The sequence below is a fragment of the Homalodisca vitripennis genome, chromosome 3, assembly GCF_021130785.1.
Source record: "Homalodisca vitripennis isolate AUS2020 chromosome 3, UT_GWSS_2.1, whole genome shotgun sequence".
In the NCBI taxonomy this organism is placed as follows: domain Eukaryota; kingdom Metazoa; phylum Arthropoda; class Insecta; order Hemiptera; family Cicadellidae; genus Homalodisca; species Homalodisca vitripennis.
In genome coordinates, this window is record NC_060209.1 from 184,425,815 (window position 1) to 184,442,007 (window position 16,193).

Here is a 16,193-nt window from a genome sequence, read left to right on the forward strand (position 1 = left end):
TTTGGAAATCCAAATGGAATCAGACATGTGATTGTAGAATAGGCTCTAAGGCACTGTCAATGACTGCTCTTTGTGCTCTTTCCAGCAGTTTAGCCGGTCTTCACACAGCTTGGAGGAATCTGTGCTGGATTAGCTTGTGGTTTATACTTTAGTTTGTGAAAAGAAATTAATAAACTTACATCTTTAAGTAATTTGTGTTATTCTTTCTGACGCAAGCCACCAAAACCCAACAATGCTTATACCGAACAGTTCAAATTTTATGAATTTTTGCGTTTAATTTCAATTGTAACAAGTTTTCCATAGAGTTATAAAACTGGAATTGTGAAACTGGACGAGTATGTATAGGCAAACTAGTTCCAAACTTTTAAACTGTATAAAACCAGTAAAACGAACTACTATAAGAGTTATTGGCGTTCCATACTATTTGAAACACATGCAGCTGTTGTAGTGGAGGAATCATGAACAGTATTATACTCTCAACACCTGCCCTCGTGCACCGTCCAACAAAACGTGGGAGCCATTGCGAGTGTGTCTAATTGGGCTATATTTGAGAACTGACTTCAATCCATACACAATTCCATCACCGTTAATTAATCTAAACCTGGTCTACATTCTACATTAAAAACTGTTTAGCAATATCACATGGCGTGGCTGTGGCCATTATAATGTTTGTAAACCAGATTAAATGTACGTATATTTGTTTACAGTAAAAGTGATGTTTATGTATTCCAAAAGATGTTGAGACTGATCAGTAATCTCCATTTCATTTCATTTCATTTATTTCCAACGGCAGAACTACATTACATAGAGAAGAGTGAAATATAACAGTAACATAACAGTATTAATTCTATCAACAAGTTAACAATGAAAGAGTGTAATAACAAAAATAACAATAATACTTAAAGATAACTTGGCGATAACAGTAATAAATATATGATAACAGTGACAGTACATACAATAACAGATAAATAATGCAGATTACAATACAAATAATAGAATATTAACGATAACAATTCGATAAATAATTTAGGCTATAGATTTTCAAATGTGTGTGTCACACATTCTCTTATACAGAGAATGGTATATGAGAGAGGTGTATGGTCAGTCCATACACCTAAAACTGGCGTCTGGCAACAGTGTTGTGTGCGTAGTTTAAAGAGAGGATTCAGATGTGTCAGCCACTATTGGACTAATTTCGTGCTGCCTGCTTTAGTGCTCATTTTAATTTTAAGAGAGATTTATTTTCGGTTATGACAAAGTGTTGAAGTGTAATTGATTAGGCAAGATAGAGTAGGGAGCAATGTGTTGGGAGAAGTTTTATTTTTACTGTTTTTTGGCATCTGGGCGACGTGCGGCGATTGGGTGGTTGCTGATTGAATATAAGAGAATACTATCTACATGTTATTTTGTAGATGGTGCTTGCGTTGGTTACTTAATTCGTAAATATCAAATAATCTATAATCACAAACAAATAAATAATTAATGTTTATTTTATTATGCCTATCAACAACGACTAAGTTGTCTTTATTTGTCACATCACACAATCAAATACCATGAATATAAATATTTTAAGTATTAAATGTTTTCAGTATGACTTAAATTCTATGTCTTAAAGTGGATCGATTTATTGATGAAATGTATTGGAAGATTTCCTGACATTAATAGTAATTAATAATACTCTATATAATAATGTGCAGATTGAATCTTCTTACGCAACACAATGTTTACGTAAGTAACTTAGAAATTAATTGTTCGTACCGTTGTTTTTCTTGCTTACTTGACTAATTAAATTACATTAATGGTACATAGCTAAAAAAGAATTGTAAAAAAGCGAATTTGTGGGACTGTTTCAAGCCTACGGATATGACTAACTTAAAAATCCGTAAATACTATTAAGAGAATGTTTCTAGATACAACGCACCCATATGGTTTACAAGTAGTGTTAGATGTATGGAACTAACTATACCAACCTTTTATCTAAAAACTCTTTAGCAATAACTTCCAAATCGTCAGGAAACCAAAAGCTAATGGTTTTCCGCCCACCAAGCAGGAGCTGCACTGAACTGGTACACATAATCGTACAATAGCAGATAAAATCTGTCACATCCCAACTTTGGTGAGACCAATTCCAAATTCTTCAGTATGATCAGCTGATAAATCACAACTAGCTCTACTCATACAAGTATTAATTAATTAGAGATGCTACAAAAGTCAAAGTTAAGTGGAGGGAAGTGTTTTAACCTGCCTTTGTATCATCCTTTATTCTTATTATCTTTTATTTTTATATTGCACTTTTTAACTAGTATAAAATTAATCCTAAGCCAACTATATTAAATGAAATATTGTGAATTAAAACATAAACCGATTCGAAAAGTATGATTTACAAAATAATTTTAGTATTCCTTTTTATCTTCGTACCTTTTTTATTCTTATTATCTTAAATTATATTTTCACACCTTTCAAGTAGTATATAATGAGTACTATGCCATATTTACTAACAGTAACATTATGAGTTTAAACCCTCATTTAAAATCTATTACTTCAAGTAAATTTTTGTGTACCTTCTTTGTATTCGTAAATCTCATTATTGTGTATTTGCATTACACAACTTTTACTAATTTATTTTTATTAATTTACTAATACAATGCCAACTATAATAACTGTAACATTTAGCGCTTATAACGTTTAGTATGTTAAACTGATCAATGATAATAAGCCCCTATTCAGACAAGTATAATTTAAAGAATCTAGAACATTTAAGCAATAAAGATGACATGAAAATGAATTTGCTCTGTTTTTCGACCCAGCACTGTCAGAACCAATCTACGTGTTCAAGAGGATTGATAATGACAAGTTTTTACTCCGTTCTAACAGATTTCGTTAGAACGATACTGCATGGATATATTTGGTTGATTTCATGACCTAAACATTCAAAGTGATCAATTTCCACTTGATAAGATAATTGATAGTGATAGTGATAGATAAGATAGTGATAACGTGCACTATATAGTACACGTTAGAGACCAAAAGTAGAAACAGTTTTGCCAACATGCATCTTATAATACTCAAATTCCCCACGATGCACTATGCTTCGAACAATGGACGAAAATCTGTTTACTACATCGTTCTTCTTTTGATGTTTGTATTTATCTACTGGTCTGATGCTGAAACTTTCAATAAGGTGCTGATTTTTCTAACATTTTTTAAAACTTTTTGCTATAACAAAACTTCTCTTAATGTACGAGATAAAGATTACATTTCAATAACGATCCATGTTTCAATAATCTCTCACTCTTTTATCGTACTACGAATATGACCGAACGTAAGTTCTGAGAACTCTTAGAGCTATCGTTATTAGTTTGTCTTTCAATCGAAAGTGCAGATTACACTGCAATAACGATCCATGTTTCAATAATCTCTCACTCTTTTATCGTACTACGAATACGACCGAACGTAAGTTCTGAGAACTCTTAGAGCTATCACTATTAGTTTGTCTTTCAATCGAAAGTGCAGATTACACTGCAATAACGATCCATGTTTCAATAATCTCTCACTCTTTTATCGTACTACGAATATGACCGAACGTAAGTTCTGAGAACTCTTAGAGCTATCACTATTAGTTTGTCTTTCAATCGAAAGTGCAGATTACACTGCAATAACGATCCATGTTTCAATAATCTCTCACTCTTTTATCGTACTACGAATATGACCGAACGTAAGTTCTGAGAACTCTTAGAGCTATCACTATTAGTTTGTCTTTCAATCGAAAGTGCAGATTACACTGCAATAACGATCCATGTTTCAATAATCTCTCACTCTTTTATCGTACTACGAATATGACCGAACGTAAGTTCTGAGAACTCTTAGAGCTATCACTATTAGTTTGTCTTTCAATCGAAAGTGCAGATTACACTGCAATAACGATCCATGTTTCAATAATCTCTCACTCTTTTATCGTACTACGAATATGACCGAACGTAAGTTCTGAGAACTCTTAGAGCTATCACTATTAGTTTGTCTTTCAATCGAAAGTGCAGATTACACTGCAATAACGATCCATGTTTCAATAATCTCTCACTCTTTTATCGTACTACGAATATGACCGAACGTAAGTTCTGAGAACTCTTAGAGCTATCACTATTAGTTTGTCTTTCAATCGAAAGTGCAGATTACACTGCAATAACGATCCATGTTTCAATAATCTCTCACTCTTTTATCTTTAACGTACTACGAATATGACCGAACGTAAGTTCTGAGAACTCTTAGAGCTATCACTATTAGTTTGTCTTTCAATCGAAAGTGCAGATTACACTGCAATAACGATCCATGTTTCAATAATCTCTCACTCTTTTATCGTACTACGAATATGACCGAACGTAAGTTCTGAGAACTCTTAGAGCTATCACTATTAGTTTGTCTTTCAATCGAAAGTGCAGATTACACTGCAATAACGATCCATGTTTCAATAATCTCTCACTCTTTTATCGTACTACGAATATGACCGAACGTAAGTTCTGAGAACTCTTAGAGCTATCACTATTAGTTTGTCTTTCAATCGAAAGTGCAGATTACACTGCAATAACGATCCATGTTTCAATAATCTCTCACTCTTTTATCGTACTACGAATATGACCGAACGTAAGTTCTGAGAACTCTTAGAGCTATCACTATTAGTTTGTCTTTCAATCGAAAGTGCAGATTACACTGCAATAACGATCCATGTTTTCAATAATCTCTCACTCTTTTATCGTACTACGAATATGACCGAACGTAAGTTCTGAGAACTCTTAGAGCTATCACTATTAGTTTGTCTTTCAATCGAAAGTGCAGATTACACTGCAATAACGATCCATGTTTCAATAATCTCTCACTCTTTTTTATCGTACTACGAATATGACCGAACGTAAGTTCTGAGAACTCTTAGAGCTATCACTATTAGTTTGTCTTTCAATCGAAAGTGCAACTAGTATTTCAGATTTTCTATTTGATCTTATTTACTCTGACATTTTTTTAAATTTAGACTCAATTTCTAGGAATAGATGAGATCTGTTATTATTGGTTTACTCTTCAGCACTTTGTGTGGCAATATTGTTTTAATGAAGCTTCTAATGAAGTCTATAAGTATTTTATTCATGTTGTAAAAAAATTGTTTTAATATATTTTTTGTTTGATCGTAAGATTTCCGGATATCCTTGAGTGTTGTTATTATTGTGTTCTGGACTTATAATTACATTTTCTCGGCGTCTGTGTGTAGATCCTGAACAAGCGGGATCCGCAGCAGGAGAAGGAGGCTCTGGCCTGGATAGAGGAGGTCCTCGGTCGTAAGTTCCCCGCCAAGGAGCGATATGAGGACATCATCCGTGACGGTCGGATCTTGTGTGAGGTGATGAACAAACTCATGCCAGGAGCCATCCCAAAGGTCCACACTTCGGGCGGCCAGTTCAAGATGATGGAGAATATCAACAAGTGAGTCAAAGGTCAACATGTATGAGTACATAAGTACTCGCCTACTTCGTTTTGCTTGTGTAAACATTATTTATACTGATAATGTACCGCCGTTATTGCACACATAATTGTGATTTGGCTTTGACGGAAAACTGTTAATGAGGAAGACTTATTAAGGATTAAAAATGGTAATCGCGTGTTTTGTGCAATATGGTTTTATAAGTCACAGATTTAAAATCATACATTGGTGAGATTTACAAATGAATTTGTTTTCTCTGTAAAATGATTGGAGAAATAAAAAATGCAATAAAAGTAAACGCTGTTGATGAGACTTTTAAGAAATTATGCTACATTGTTATTTACTCGTAGAGTTCACATATGGATTTCAAACAAATTTCACTCAAAATAAATCTCAAATTGAACCGTTATAAGATAATATGACACTGTTGATAGTTATTACTGTACTTGTTTCTCAAATTCCCCTTACTGTGATGGATTATGCCATTTACAAATCGGTACTCTAATACTTAGTTGTTGTCTAAGACGCTTTTAGTGATTTTGTGTCGAGGAAGATTTATTAAGGGTTAAAAATGGTAATATCGTGCTTTTTATAATATGATTTTGTAAGTCACAGATTTAAAATCTCGCATTGGTGACATTTACAAATGAAGATTTTTTTATTTTTAAAGCTACTGGAGGAATAAAAAAGTGCAATACTAGTATACGCTGTTAAAGAAATTATGACGTATGAAATTATGCTACATTCTTACTTCATCGTGGGTTTTACATGTGGGTTTAAAACAAATAACACTCGAAATAAAAATCAAATTGAACTGGTATAAGATAATATGATACTATTGATAGTTATTACTGTATTTTTTTCTAAAAAACTACCCCTTACTTTGATAGATTATGTCATTTAGAAATCGGTGCTCTAATACCTATTTGTTTTTCTGACATTGCGATAGTCTGAAGTTGACACTGGTATTAGTGCAAATCAGCATAATGTAGAGGGAATTACCATTACTTGATAACAAAGGAGTACATGTTTTCACGTGCATAGGCCTTAAGAGAGAGAGAGAGAACTTACCTGGTACAATCTACATGGTCTATAATGTCTACCATAAGGGTACGGGTCAGAGATTCTTAATAAAATGCTAATAGTTTTCTTTCCAAGTACCTCTTCATGAACGTTTGTTATTCATTTACTGTTAACACCGTAATTTTGGGTAGATTAAAAGGAGTCGGTATCGTTTTAATCTCTTCATTCATGTACATGTTACTGGCATTGATACAAAAAGGTAAGAGTACGCCACACTCTGCGTTGCATAACATGTTTGCCAAGTTTTGAAACAGGGTCCCTATCGCAACTACATCCTAGTGGAGTGCGGTTCATTGTATTGTTCGAAAAGCTACCTTGGCCTAACTTCCACCAAAAAGTACTAAAATTGGCCTATAAGCATGATTAGTGGACTTTTGACCTCCCAGACCTCTCTCATTGTTTGAAGTCAATTCGAGTATTCTTGAGACATCTTGGCTATATGAGGGACATTCACTGAAGGAACATCGATCTTGTCTTCAGAGAAATGAAGTTGCATCCAAACTTTAAGCACATTATTAACTTTAGGCATAATTAGCTCCAATATATCACCCTTAGTTTTAGACTGTACTAACGCTCAGCAAAATTCTTGTAGGTACATGCACAAATATGGAACTCATTATTACCTATTTAGAAATGAGGTTTCATTCAAATTTGAAGCTCAATTCGATCTCTGTTGGCTGTTGGCTTTGCTAACGCTCACCCCACCCCCACCCACCATAGGCGAATATGCTCCACAACCAAACTGGATTTTGTCTGTGTAGAAAAGAAGGAAAATTTTCTCAGCCCACTGAGTTATAACGAAATTTGGGGGGGGGGAGATTAAAGTCTAACTCAATCCTCTCTTGAGATATCCTGCAGAAAGTTGGGCTTCTCAAACTCTCAGCCAAATATAATACAGGGACAGGCACCATCACAGTATGTGTTCTATTAAAGAAAGGACGATTCATGTAAAGTTTAAAGTCTGTACCTAAATTAGTTTTCGAGATATCGTGCGGGCAGATAGACAAACGTAAAAGTTTTCGTTCCCAGATTAATAACGCTCAGCTAAAAAGCATGTGTCGGAAATAGTCCCTTTATAAGTGGAATTATTTCAAAATTACTCCACTTTCTTCATGTACTATTTTACAACCTATCGAGAATTATTTGATATCGTTTATTCAGTTATTTTTTTTGTTTCAATAAATTCAGTTGGTTTTATATTCTTCTGTACTGAAAAGATTGCATAAACTTTCCTGTGAAGTTCGAAAACAATTGCAATAATAAAGTAAAAAAAATAATGAATGAGTGTAGAATCGCGGTCAGCTATCTGTGTTAAAAGTAGAACTGTTGTGTCTAAAACCGGAATAGAACATGAACCGGTGTATTCAAATCTAAAATAGAACACAGTGATGTATTAGATTTGCACGCCTTTGTGTTAAAGATACTGCATTGTTCTGTTCACCTCCGTGGTTTAACAATGAACTGCAAATAGCAGACAAATTACACATTGTTTGGTTTTGTTGTTTCTAGTGTAGATGTTATTGTGAGTAATATTCCGTCACGAATAACACAGATGACATATGTAATTTTTGTCAGACGAGCTAAGTGTACTAAATAAAATTTACTTAGTTTCTACAGCAAGAACAAGATACACGGTAATTCTAACTAGTTTTATTATATTATTTGACTGAGCTTTAGTGGAGTTATTAATTAAGGTGACTTAAAATTGCCTGTCTTTATGATGATACCTCTAGAGCAGTTTGAGCCGAATAATTGATATGAGTCAGTATCATTGGAATACCTTTATTTGACCTTTATTGACTGGACTTCTTGACTATGCTGAGTCAAACCGTTGAGAGAATCGAGAATCTCATTCTTGGTATTTCGCGTCGTAATCACCTCCTGCTATATATTTATTTCCCAATGTTGTGAAAAACTGTTCAAATTGTTGTTTGGTTATAGCATGTCTGGGGGACAATAAATTTCTGAAAATGTAATAAGGCCTAACGAATCTTCAAGAACAATGCTGGAAGCATGACGGTGATTCTATCTAAAGCTGGTTAGTTCATAATGTGTAATTCTGTCTTTTACTAGAATGGCACTACTCCCATGGGCCGTGTTGTCAGGATGACTGGTACAGTATAATGTTTAGTTAGGAACTTTAAAATAACGTCTGTCGTCGAGTTTCTAAAATAAGTAAGACGTCTAAGATATGTTGGGTGATGAATAATGGACTTCTTGACATTGCTGAGTTAAATCGTTGGCATTCCATAAAGCGATTTTTAGAATAAGATTCATTTTAGACGAGAAACAATAGAAGTCAGCAGATTACGAGTAAGTAACGTACTAATCTGTTCTGCTTGTTTAGATAAAAATATTTTCAAGTCGTTCAAAAGATTTTTGAATTATGTTGAACAAACTTTCAGCATTCATCTACGTGCCTGTTAGATTCTTATTTCCTAGAAGGAAAACTGTCATTTTTGTGATTGTTCTGTACAGCTTTAGCGACGGTTACTCCTTAGGTAACTAAACTATTTTGAGAGTATTGCTTGTGCTTAACGTTAGTTGGGTTATTTCGTTTAGAATGATCCTGGTTGGTTTCAAAAAATTTCTTTCTAAAACGTGGAATTGTGTTTTTATTAAGACACTTCTACGAGTATTAAGTTTAACTTACCTTTGAATCTAAGGCCTTGATTATAAATGAAATATTTAACTTCTGGCATATAGAGGGGGGGGTTGCTTTTAATCTTTTATTAGATTTTTAGAGACGATGACTTCATCCATAGAATTTTCTTTGCTGTAAGATAGTAATTCATAGCTATTACTGAGCCGAATAGTGTCATCTTTTCTTTGTCCGGTAACTTTATTTAAACAATGGCACTTGAGTCTATGGTCTGGTTTTTCAGCATTTTATTACATTGCTAGGAATTAGCATTAATTCGTGCAAATTAGCGTTAATAAAGATGACTGAAAAATCGTCGTTGCCTGTCTTCTCGCTACCTCGAGACCAGTTTGAGCTAGATAACTTATATAAGCTATTACCATAGGAAGACTTTCGAATATACTGGTTTTCAATATTCCTGTATCTCTGCTGACAGTCCATGAAGATCCAGTACAACACCTTAATAATTGGAAGCTCTTTATATCTGATATTGATAAATTCACTAATGTGTTAAAAATAATATTTCAACCACCATATTCAAAATGGAATGCTGTTTCATTGATAGATTTGATTTATTTGTACTAAGTTGTATTACATAATGGCGAGGATATCTGCGTATTACATCAGTATAATGTTGGCTGGTACTCAAATAAGTTTAAACATGATAAAAAATTCTCTTGTAAGTATATCGGCTAAGTTCGTTAACTAGTTCCGTGCGGCATTTCGGCCGTTTAACTAACTTAAAACAATACACAACACCGTTATTTGTGAACCCAGAAAACAATATGAAAGTGTTCCTAAATGTTTATAACATTTCCCATACTTTTTGTAATTAATATAATTTTTATTTCGAACCGTTTTCGAGATATTGATTACATGTAAATCCCATAAGAAATAAAGTATAAGATTTCCGCTATCTCAAAATCTATATACTTCTTCCTACTGAATCTGGAAGACTATTTATAAATTAGAACCGGGATCTATTAATTGGGTTAAAAAGTTAAGGTGTGTAAAAATTTAATTTATTATTGGTTATTTATGGAAATTTATGCAAATATTGATGTCCAGCTTGTCAGTTTTCAGATAAGAAATAAATTATAATATTTCGCTATCTCAAAATCTATATACTTCTTCCTACTGAACCTGGAAGACTATTTATAAATTAGAACCGGATCTATTAATTGGGTTAAAAAGCTAAGGTGGATAAAAATTTAATTTATTATCGGTTTATTTGGTACAACCAAACAACAATAATAACCAATAATTCAACAAACATTGATGTTCAGCTTGTCAGTTTTCAGAAGGCGATGCAGGTGTACGGAGTGCCTGACGTGGACATGTTCCAGACCGTAGACTTGTTCGAGAAGAAGGACATAGGTCAAGTGACCACCACACTGTTCGCTCTTGGCAGGACGGTATGGTTATTTACTTTGTCTTCTCTTAAAAGTCAGATGTCACCATCACCGATTTGTTGACTAGCATTAGATGTGTCACAAGAAAACTGCCAAATTTAGTTCAAATCGTAGCACTTTTGTTCCATCTATCAAATTGAACATTTAAGATAAATGTAAAAAACGTTGCTTTAATACAAATTAACAATTAAATTTTGGCGAACTTTTTTGTAATAAAACTAAAAAATAATTAACTAAACTTCTTTGTTACATAGTAACTTTACTAATTACTTTTTGACTTACTGAAATGAGTAAACATACATACATTTTTTGTAACTTTTACAAAGACATACTAAATTACTAAACATATTATAGCGGAAAGTGCTGATTAGTAACTTACTACAATCTCGATACAAATTGATTATTTAGAATAATTCTCTTGATATAAACATCGATTCTCAAATAGTACTTTCTCCGCCGGGACTCGAACCCGAATCCCTCACTTGCCGGGTGAGTGTGCTACCACTATATATTAAATATATTACTATATATTACTTATAGTTTTTAAATAGAGATAACATTCGTTATTTATTATTTGTTAATTAGGTGACCAGATTGTATTAGGTCGAAGATGTCATTTTAATAGTAGGACCTTATCAAAAATTATATCTTCGTTTCGTTTCATACGATCGGAGTTGAATAAATTTTAAAACCTTTAGTCACACCACCCCCCCCCCGAATTTGACTTTTTGACCGCATCTAAATCATTATCGCCAGTAATTAATTGAACTAAATTCATAAGTTTTTCCTCAGATTGAATATACATTTTTGGATAAAATAGTCACCTCATCAGTTTTGTTTGAATTTATTGATTGCGTTTTTTTATATATAATATCATATTTAAGTACTAATTTTATTTATAATTCCTGCCTTGTATTTTTATAATTATATGTTATAAGTATACAGTTACCGATTTACATTTGAAAACTAATCGTAATTGTAGTGTTTACAACCCTATAATTTCTTATAGCAATGCCATGTAAGAGTCGGATGTAGTAAAATTACCTTGAGTTTTCTCCATAAGAACAATGTTACACCTCATGCAGTTTTACGCCCTTATTTTTATTTGTAGAATTGTGTTTAATTTTAAAGGTATTTTAATTTTTTTCGATATTTTTTAGTCTTACTCATAAAAAAATGCAAATTGTGTCGTACATCATCGTTTGAGTATTCAAAAAGTATACAATAAAAGGATCAAAAGGCGTTTTGATGCGTATTAATCATATCTTTGACATGATATTCTACTATAACGCTACGATCAAAAATAAGGGTGTAAAACTTCATGAGGTGTAACATTGTTCTTATGGGAAAACTCATGAAACTTAACTACAGCTAGCTCTAATGTCAGATTAACTAACAATGACGAATCACGCGTTAAGCTTGCTGAAGCCTTTAAAACCATGTTTCAGACGTACAAACACCCGGAGTGGAAGGGGCCGTGGTTGGGACCCAAGCCGGCCGAGGAGTGCAAGAGGAACTTCACGGAGCAGCAGCTGAAGGGTGGGGACAGTGTGATAGGGCTGCAGGCCGGGTACAACAAGGGGGCGACCCAGGCGGGGCAGAACTTCGGGGCCGGCAGGAAGATCCTGCTCGGGAAATAAAATACAAACATCGGTTACTCGTGAAGACAATGATAATATTACGTCTATAACAAATAAGGTGTACATAAAGTGTATTAATGTTTTCTTACAATAACAGTATTAAACTTAAAGTTTGTTTTGTTGAAGGTTTTTCACACCCAATCATCCGAAATTTTTCTTGATTTAATTATTGTGCTTGTGATGTTAATCAATGTGCTATTCCTATTAGACGCAGACCCCACATCTAACAACCTCATAGTCCAGTACCCACAATTTATATGAAATTAATACATTCATAAAAACTAATCGAAACCAAAATTTGCCTGATATTGCGTAAATATAAATTAAACGAATTGAACCTTATTTCGCTTTCATTCGTTTCGTGTATAGACTTACGGTTGTTCGGTATTGCTCCTCCAAAATTTATTTAATATTGGTATGTGGCAAGTTTTTGAAATCGCATTGAGTAAGTGTTCTTTTTATCCAACCGAAAACCAAATTTGAATTGATATCTAAAATAAAAACAGTTTTCGTTCTAGTTAAAGTGGTTTTATGAAAATGTACTACTAAACCTTAGGCAAGTGGACTATTCTTATTCAGTTGAAATTGTAAAGTAGATTAATTTATATGCGAACTGGAACCACAGGATTTGAAGTCCTTTTTGAAATAGAAAATCAATTTCAATGATTATTAAACTCCACATAGAGTGAATATAACATATTTGAAAATACGATAATGTGAATAGTAACAGTTTTTATAAGTACAAGTTTTGTACAATATGTTGTAGAATTTTAGCTTTAAATATATCAGAATGACGTATTTTGGGTTTGTCCACTTTGTTTTTAAACCATCCATATGTTTTTCTCTTATTATAATGAAAACCATACTTGTGTATCCAAAGGAATTCAGCTGTTAATTAATATGGTCCAATCAATATAATAATATGCTGTTGCAAAACGTTTAAATGTGATTTATTTGAGTTCTTATTCAATCGACAAACAAGAGTGACTAATGTACCTGGAGCATAAAGTACCTATAGTGTATAAGTGTAAACTTATTTTTAAAGATGAAGAATATTTCTACAAGATTGACTCCCTGAACTAATCTGAATACGTTTCGCCGGAAACTGTTGGGATTCCTGGAACAGCTGGAGACAAGACAGGGTTATGATTGCACACTGTTGTATTATTAGCCGTAGAATTAGTTTGGCACCGAGTCTACAAGGACAATGAAGTATTTGCTGCCAAACTACTCACTCTCGCGCCCACGCTGTTACGTAGTGGAGGCGCCGTGAGTCAGTCGCTCTTAACTGATCACAAGAATGCTAATGCATTTCTAGGAATTTGTGTGGTACTGGTACACGTAGTTGAATGAATCATCTAACAGAGTTAATACAATTCAGTGGGACTCAGTGGAGCAATTATACAATAGTGTTTCTTGGGCTACTTGTCTTTAAGGAATGTTCTATGCAACTTAATATTTAACCATCTTGTAATCAACCATATTGCAACGCTGTAGTTACAGTATCTCTAACGGGTTACCGAACATACCTCAACTTAGTACCTGCCTTGGAGGTCAATGGCCAAAATTTCACTTAAAATCTTGGAAAAACTATGTAAAACAGATTTCCGCTTATTATTAGAAAACCATCAGAGATACGAAAAAGTTTAAATTAAAACTTTGTTCGTTTTAAAGAGACCTTTAAAATTATGTACTACATTATGCATGTTGCTATTTAAAAATTAAATTTTTTTAATTAAAAAATGTATATGGAGTAGAAAAATATTATTTATGTATTTGGCACACAAATCAAACTGGAAATTTACATAATATAAACTCTTTTTGAGGAATGAATTAGATAGCAAAATTGAACATTTGTTACAAAATCTACTGGGTAATTCAGATGTGTTTGATATAAAAATAGAAGAGTTTAAAACTAATTTAGAGGTTTTTATTAATCTTTTACAATTAGATGTACTTGAGGTAAAAATATGAGATTTTAAAGGTGAATTTGACAGAAATATTGTAAAGTTTGAAAATTATTTTGATGATGGAGCGAAGACTCCTTTTTCACTATTTAATGTCTCATATTGAAAAAGCTGATGAAAGTTTAACTCTACACTGCATGGTTTTTTTGTTTTGAATGAAAAAATTATGTCTGACCATAAATGCATTACTGATAACAGTTTTAGTTTTTAGTTACTATAAAAATAGTTTTAAAAGTTCAGCTATGATAATTAACAAAGTTTTATACTTTTTGTGGCTGTGCCTCATATGGAACACACGCTTGAAGTAACATCATGTAAAAGCAAAATTAATTTGTACGCGTCAATAAAAAAATATTTATTTACTAACACGTGTTTCATAATTACATAGCGTGAAATATCTTAAAACATTTTTCGCCTTTGTCAAAACACAAGTTAATTTTATATTATTATTATTCTCATACCAGATAAAATTTTCTGCTACAGTTTGGTGTGTTCATCTTTGACGAGAGTCTGTTCACAAGGGTCAATGTGCATTATTATGTGTTCATACATCCTTTGGCGGGATATAATCAACATTTGGTATCTTTCTTTTAAGTTTTACGTCTACCTCAATATCTGATTTTGGTCTCCCTCTCTTACCTGCAACTTTCCTCCTCCCCCCCCCCCCCGTTGACAGCGAGTTATGACGAGTTCTTCGCGAAACTCAGCCAGTTGCATTATATCATTGTTCTGTTTGTACTGTTGCACTCTGATATACCAGCCAGCTCTTACAGATAGCAACGTCTATCAAATGATAGAACAGCCTGATATACCACTTCTTCGTTCTCATCTTGATTTTATACCGACCGATTATGGAGTGGGATTTGTCGACACCGCTCATGTGTTTGTTATAACAGCAACCACATGGGGGAATTCTATCAGTACGTGTTCTTTCTTTTTTTGTACCTGTGTTGTGTGGGATGATGCCCACGTAAGTTGACACAAGTGCAACACACTTGTTTTTCGAAACAACACGAGATACATCCACATCATTAATCTTTGCACAAGTTTCAAAACTGAAGCCCCTCGACACCTTTTCAGCTGTGTTTTTGAAGGAAGCTTATTATATCGGAGCCTACCTATTCGTACTGAGCCTAATGCATGTTTTTTTATGCTTTCGAGGTACGCAATGAGTTCAACAGTTGTATAGAAATTGTCGAAGTAAAGTTTGTGGTTCCTATCTTTGGAATTTAACGAGACAGTCACACAACAATATTTGCAAGTATAGGTCTGGCTCTCCTAGTAATAGATCTTCATCTTCATTTACCTGAACTGTGTAAATCTCAAAAATGTAAGCAAATCCACTGTCTCCACTTATAACATAAAACTTGTATCCCCATTTATAGGGTTTCTTTGGCAAGTATTGTTTAAGATAATACCTTTCTTTAGTAGCGCTGAGTTGCTCATCCATACAAAGCTCTTGTGGGGAATATATGTAAATTTCAAACTACTGTGTTTTAACTACAGATCTTTATTTATAAAGGCAATCATGACCTGGCTGTTTCTTTTCTATCATTGTCATGTTGTCATTGAAATGTAAGTACTGCCGAAGTCATTGAAATGTAAAACTGAGCACATGTAACTAAATCACAAACATAACCCCAAATCACAGTAATAACAATATGGTGGCATGTGCTGCTCTTGGGGGCCAAACCGGGAACTAAATCATAGTTTGCTTGTACTACTTCTGGCACAACATACATCAGAAGTTGATAATATACTATAAAATTTTACAGAAAAAATGTTGAATTGGTTGTACCGTATATGGCATGCTATGCAGTGTAGGGTTAACCAATCAAAAAGAAATGTTGATGTAAAACCTAGTATTGGTAAACATGATATCGTTGTTAAAGATCACACTTTAAATACTCAAATAAATGGCTATTTGAGAGATATTGTTATAAATCTTCCTAAAATGTATGAACTTCATAGAAATTGTATTGCTCC

General features: G+C 33.4%; 1 protein-coding gene across 2 annotated transcripts in view; it reads left to right on the forward strand.

Moving 5' to 3' along the window:
- The window catches only part of LOC124357847 (muscle-specific protein 20-like), a 74,628-nt gene extending 62,266 nt beyond the window's left edge, over positions 1-12,362 (forward strand). For both annotated transcript variants that reach the window (XM_046809924.1, XM_046809923.1), the window contains exons 2-4: positions 5,255-5,466; positions 10,483-10,603; positions 12,049-12,362. In XM_046809924.1, coding sequence (XP_046665880.1) covers positions 5,255-5,466; positions 10,483-10,603; positions 12,049-12,240 — 525 coding nt within the window. In that variant the 3' untranslated portion in view covers positions 12,241-12,362. The remainder of the gene's footprint in view (positions 1-5,254; positions 5,467-10,482; positions 10,604-12,048) is intronic.
- Positions 12,363-16,193: the final 3,831 nt, after the last annotated feature.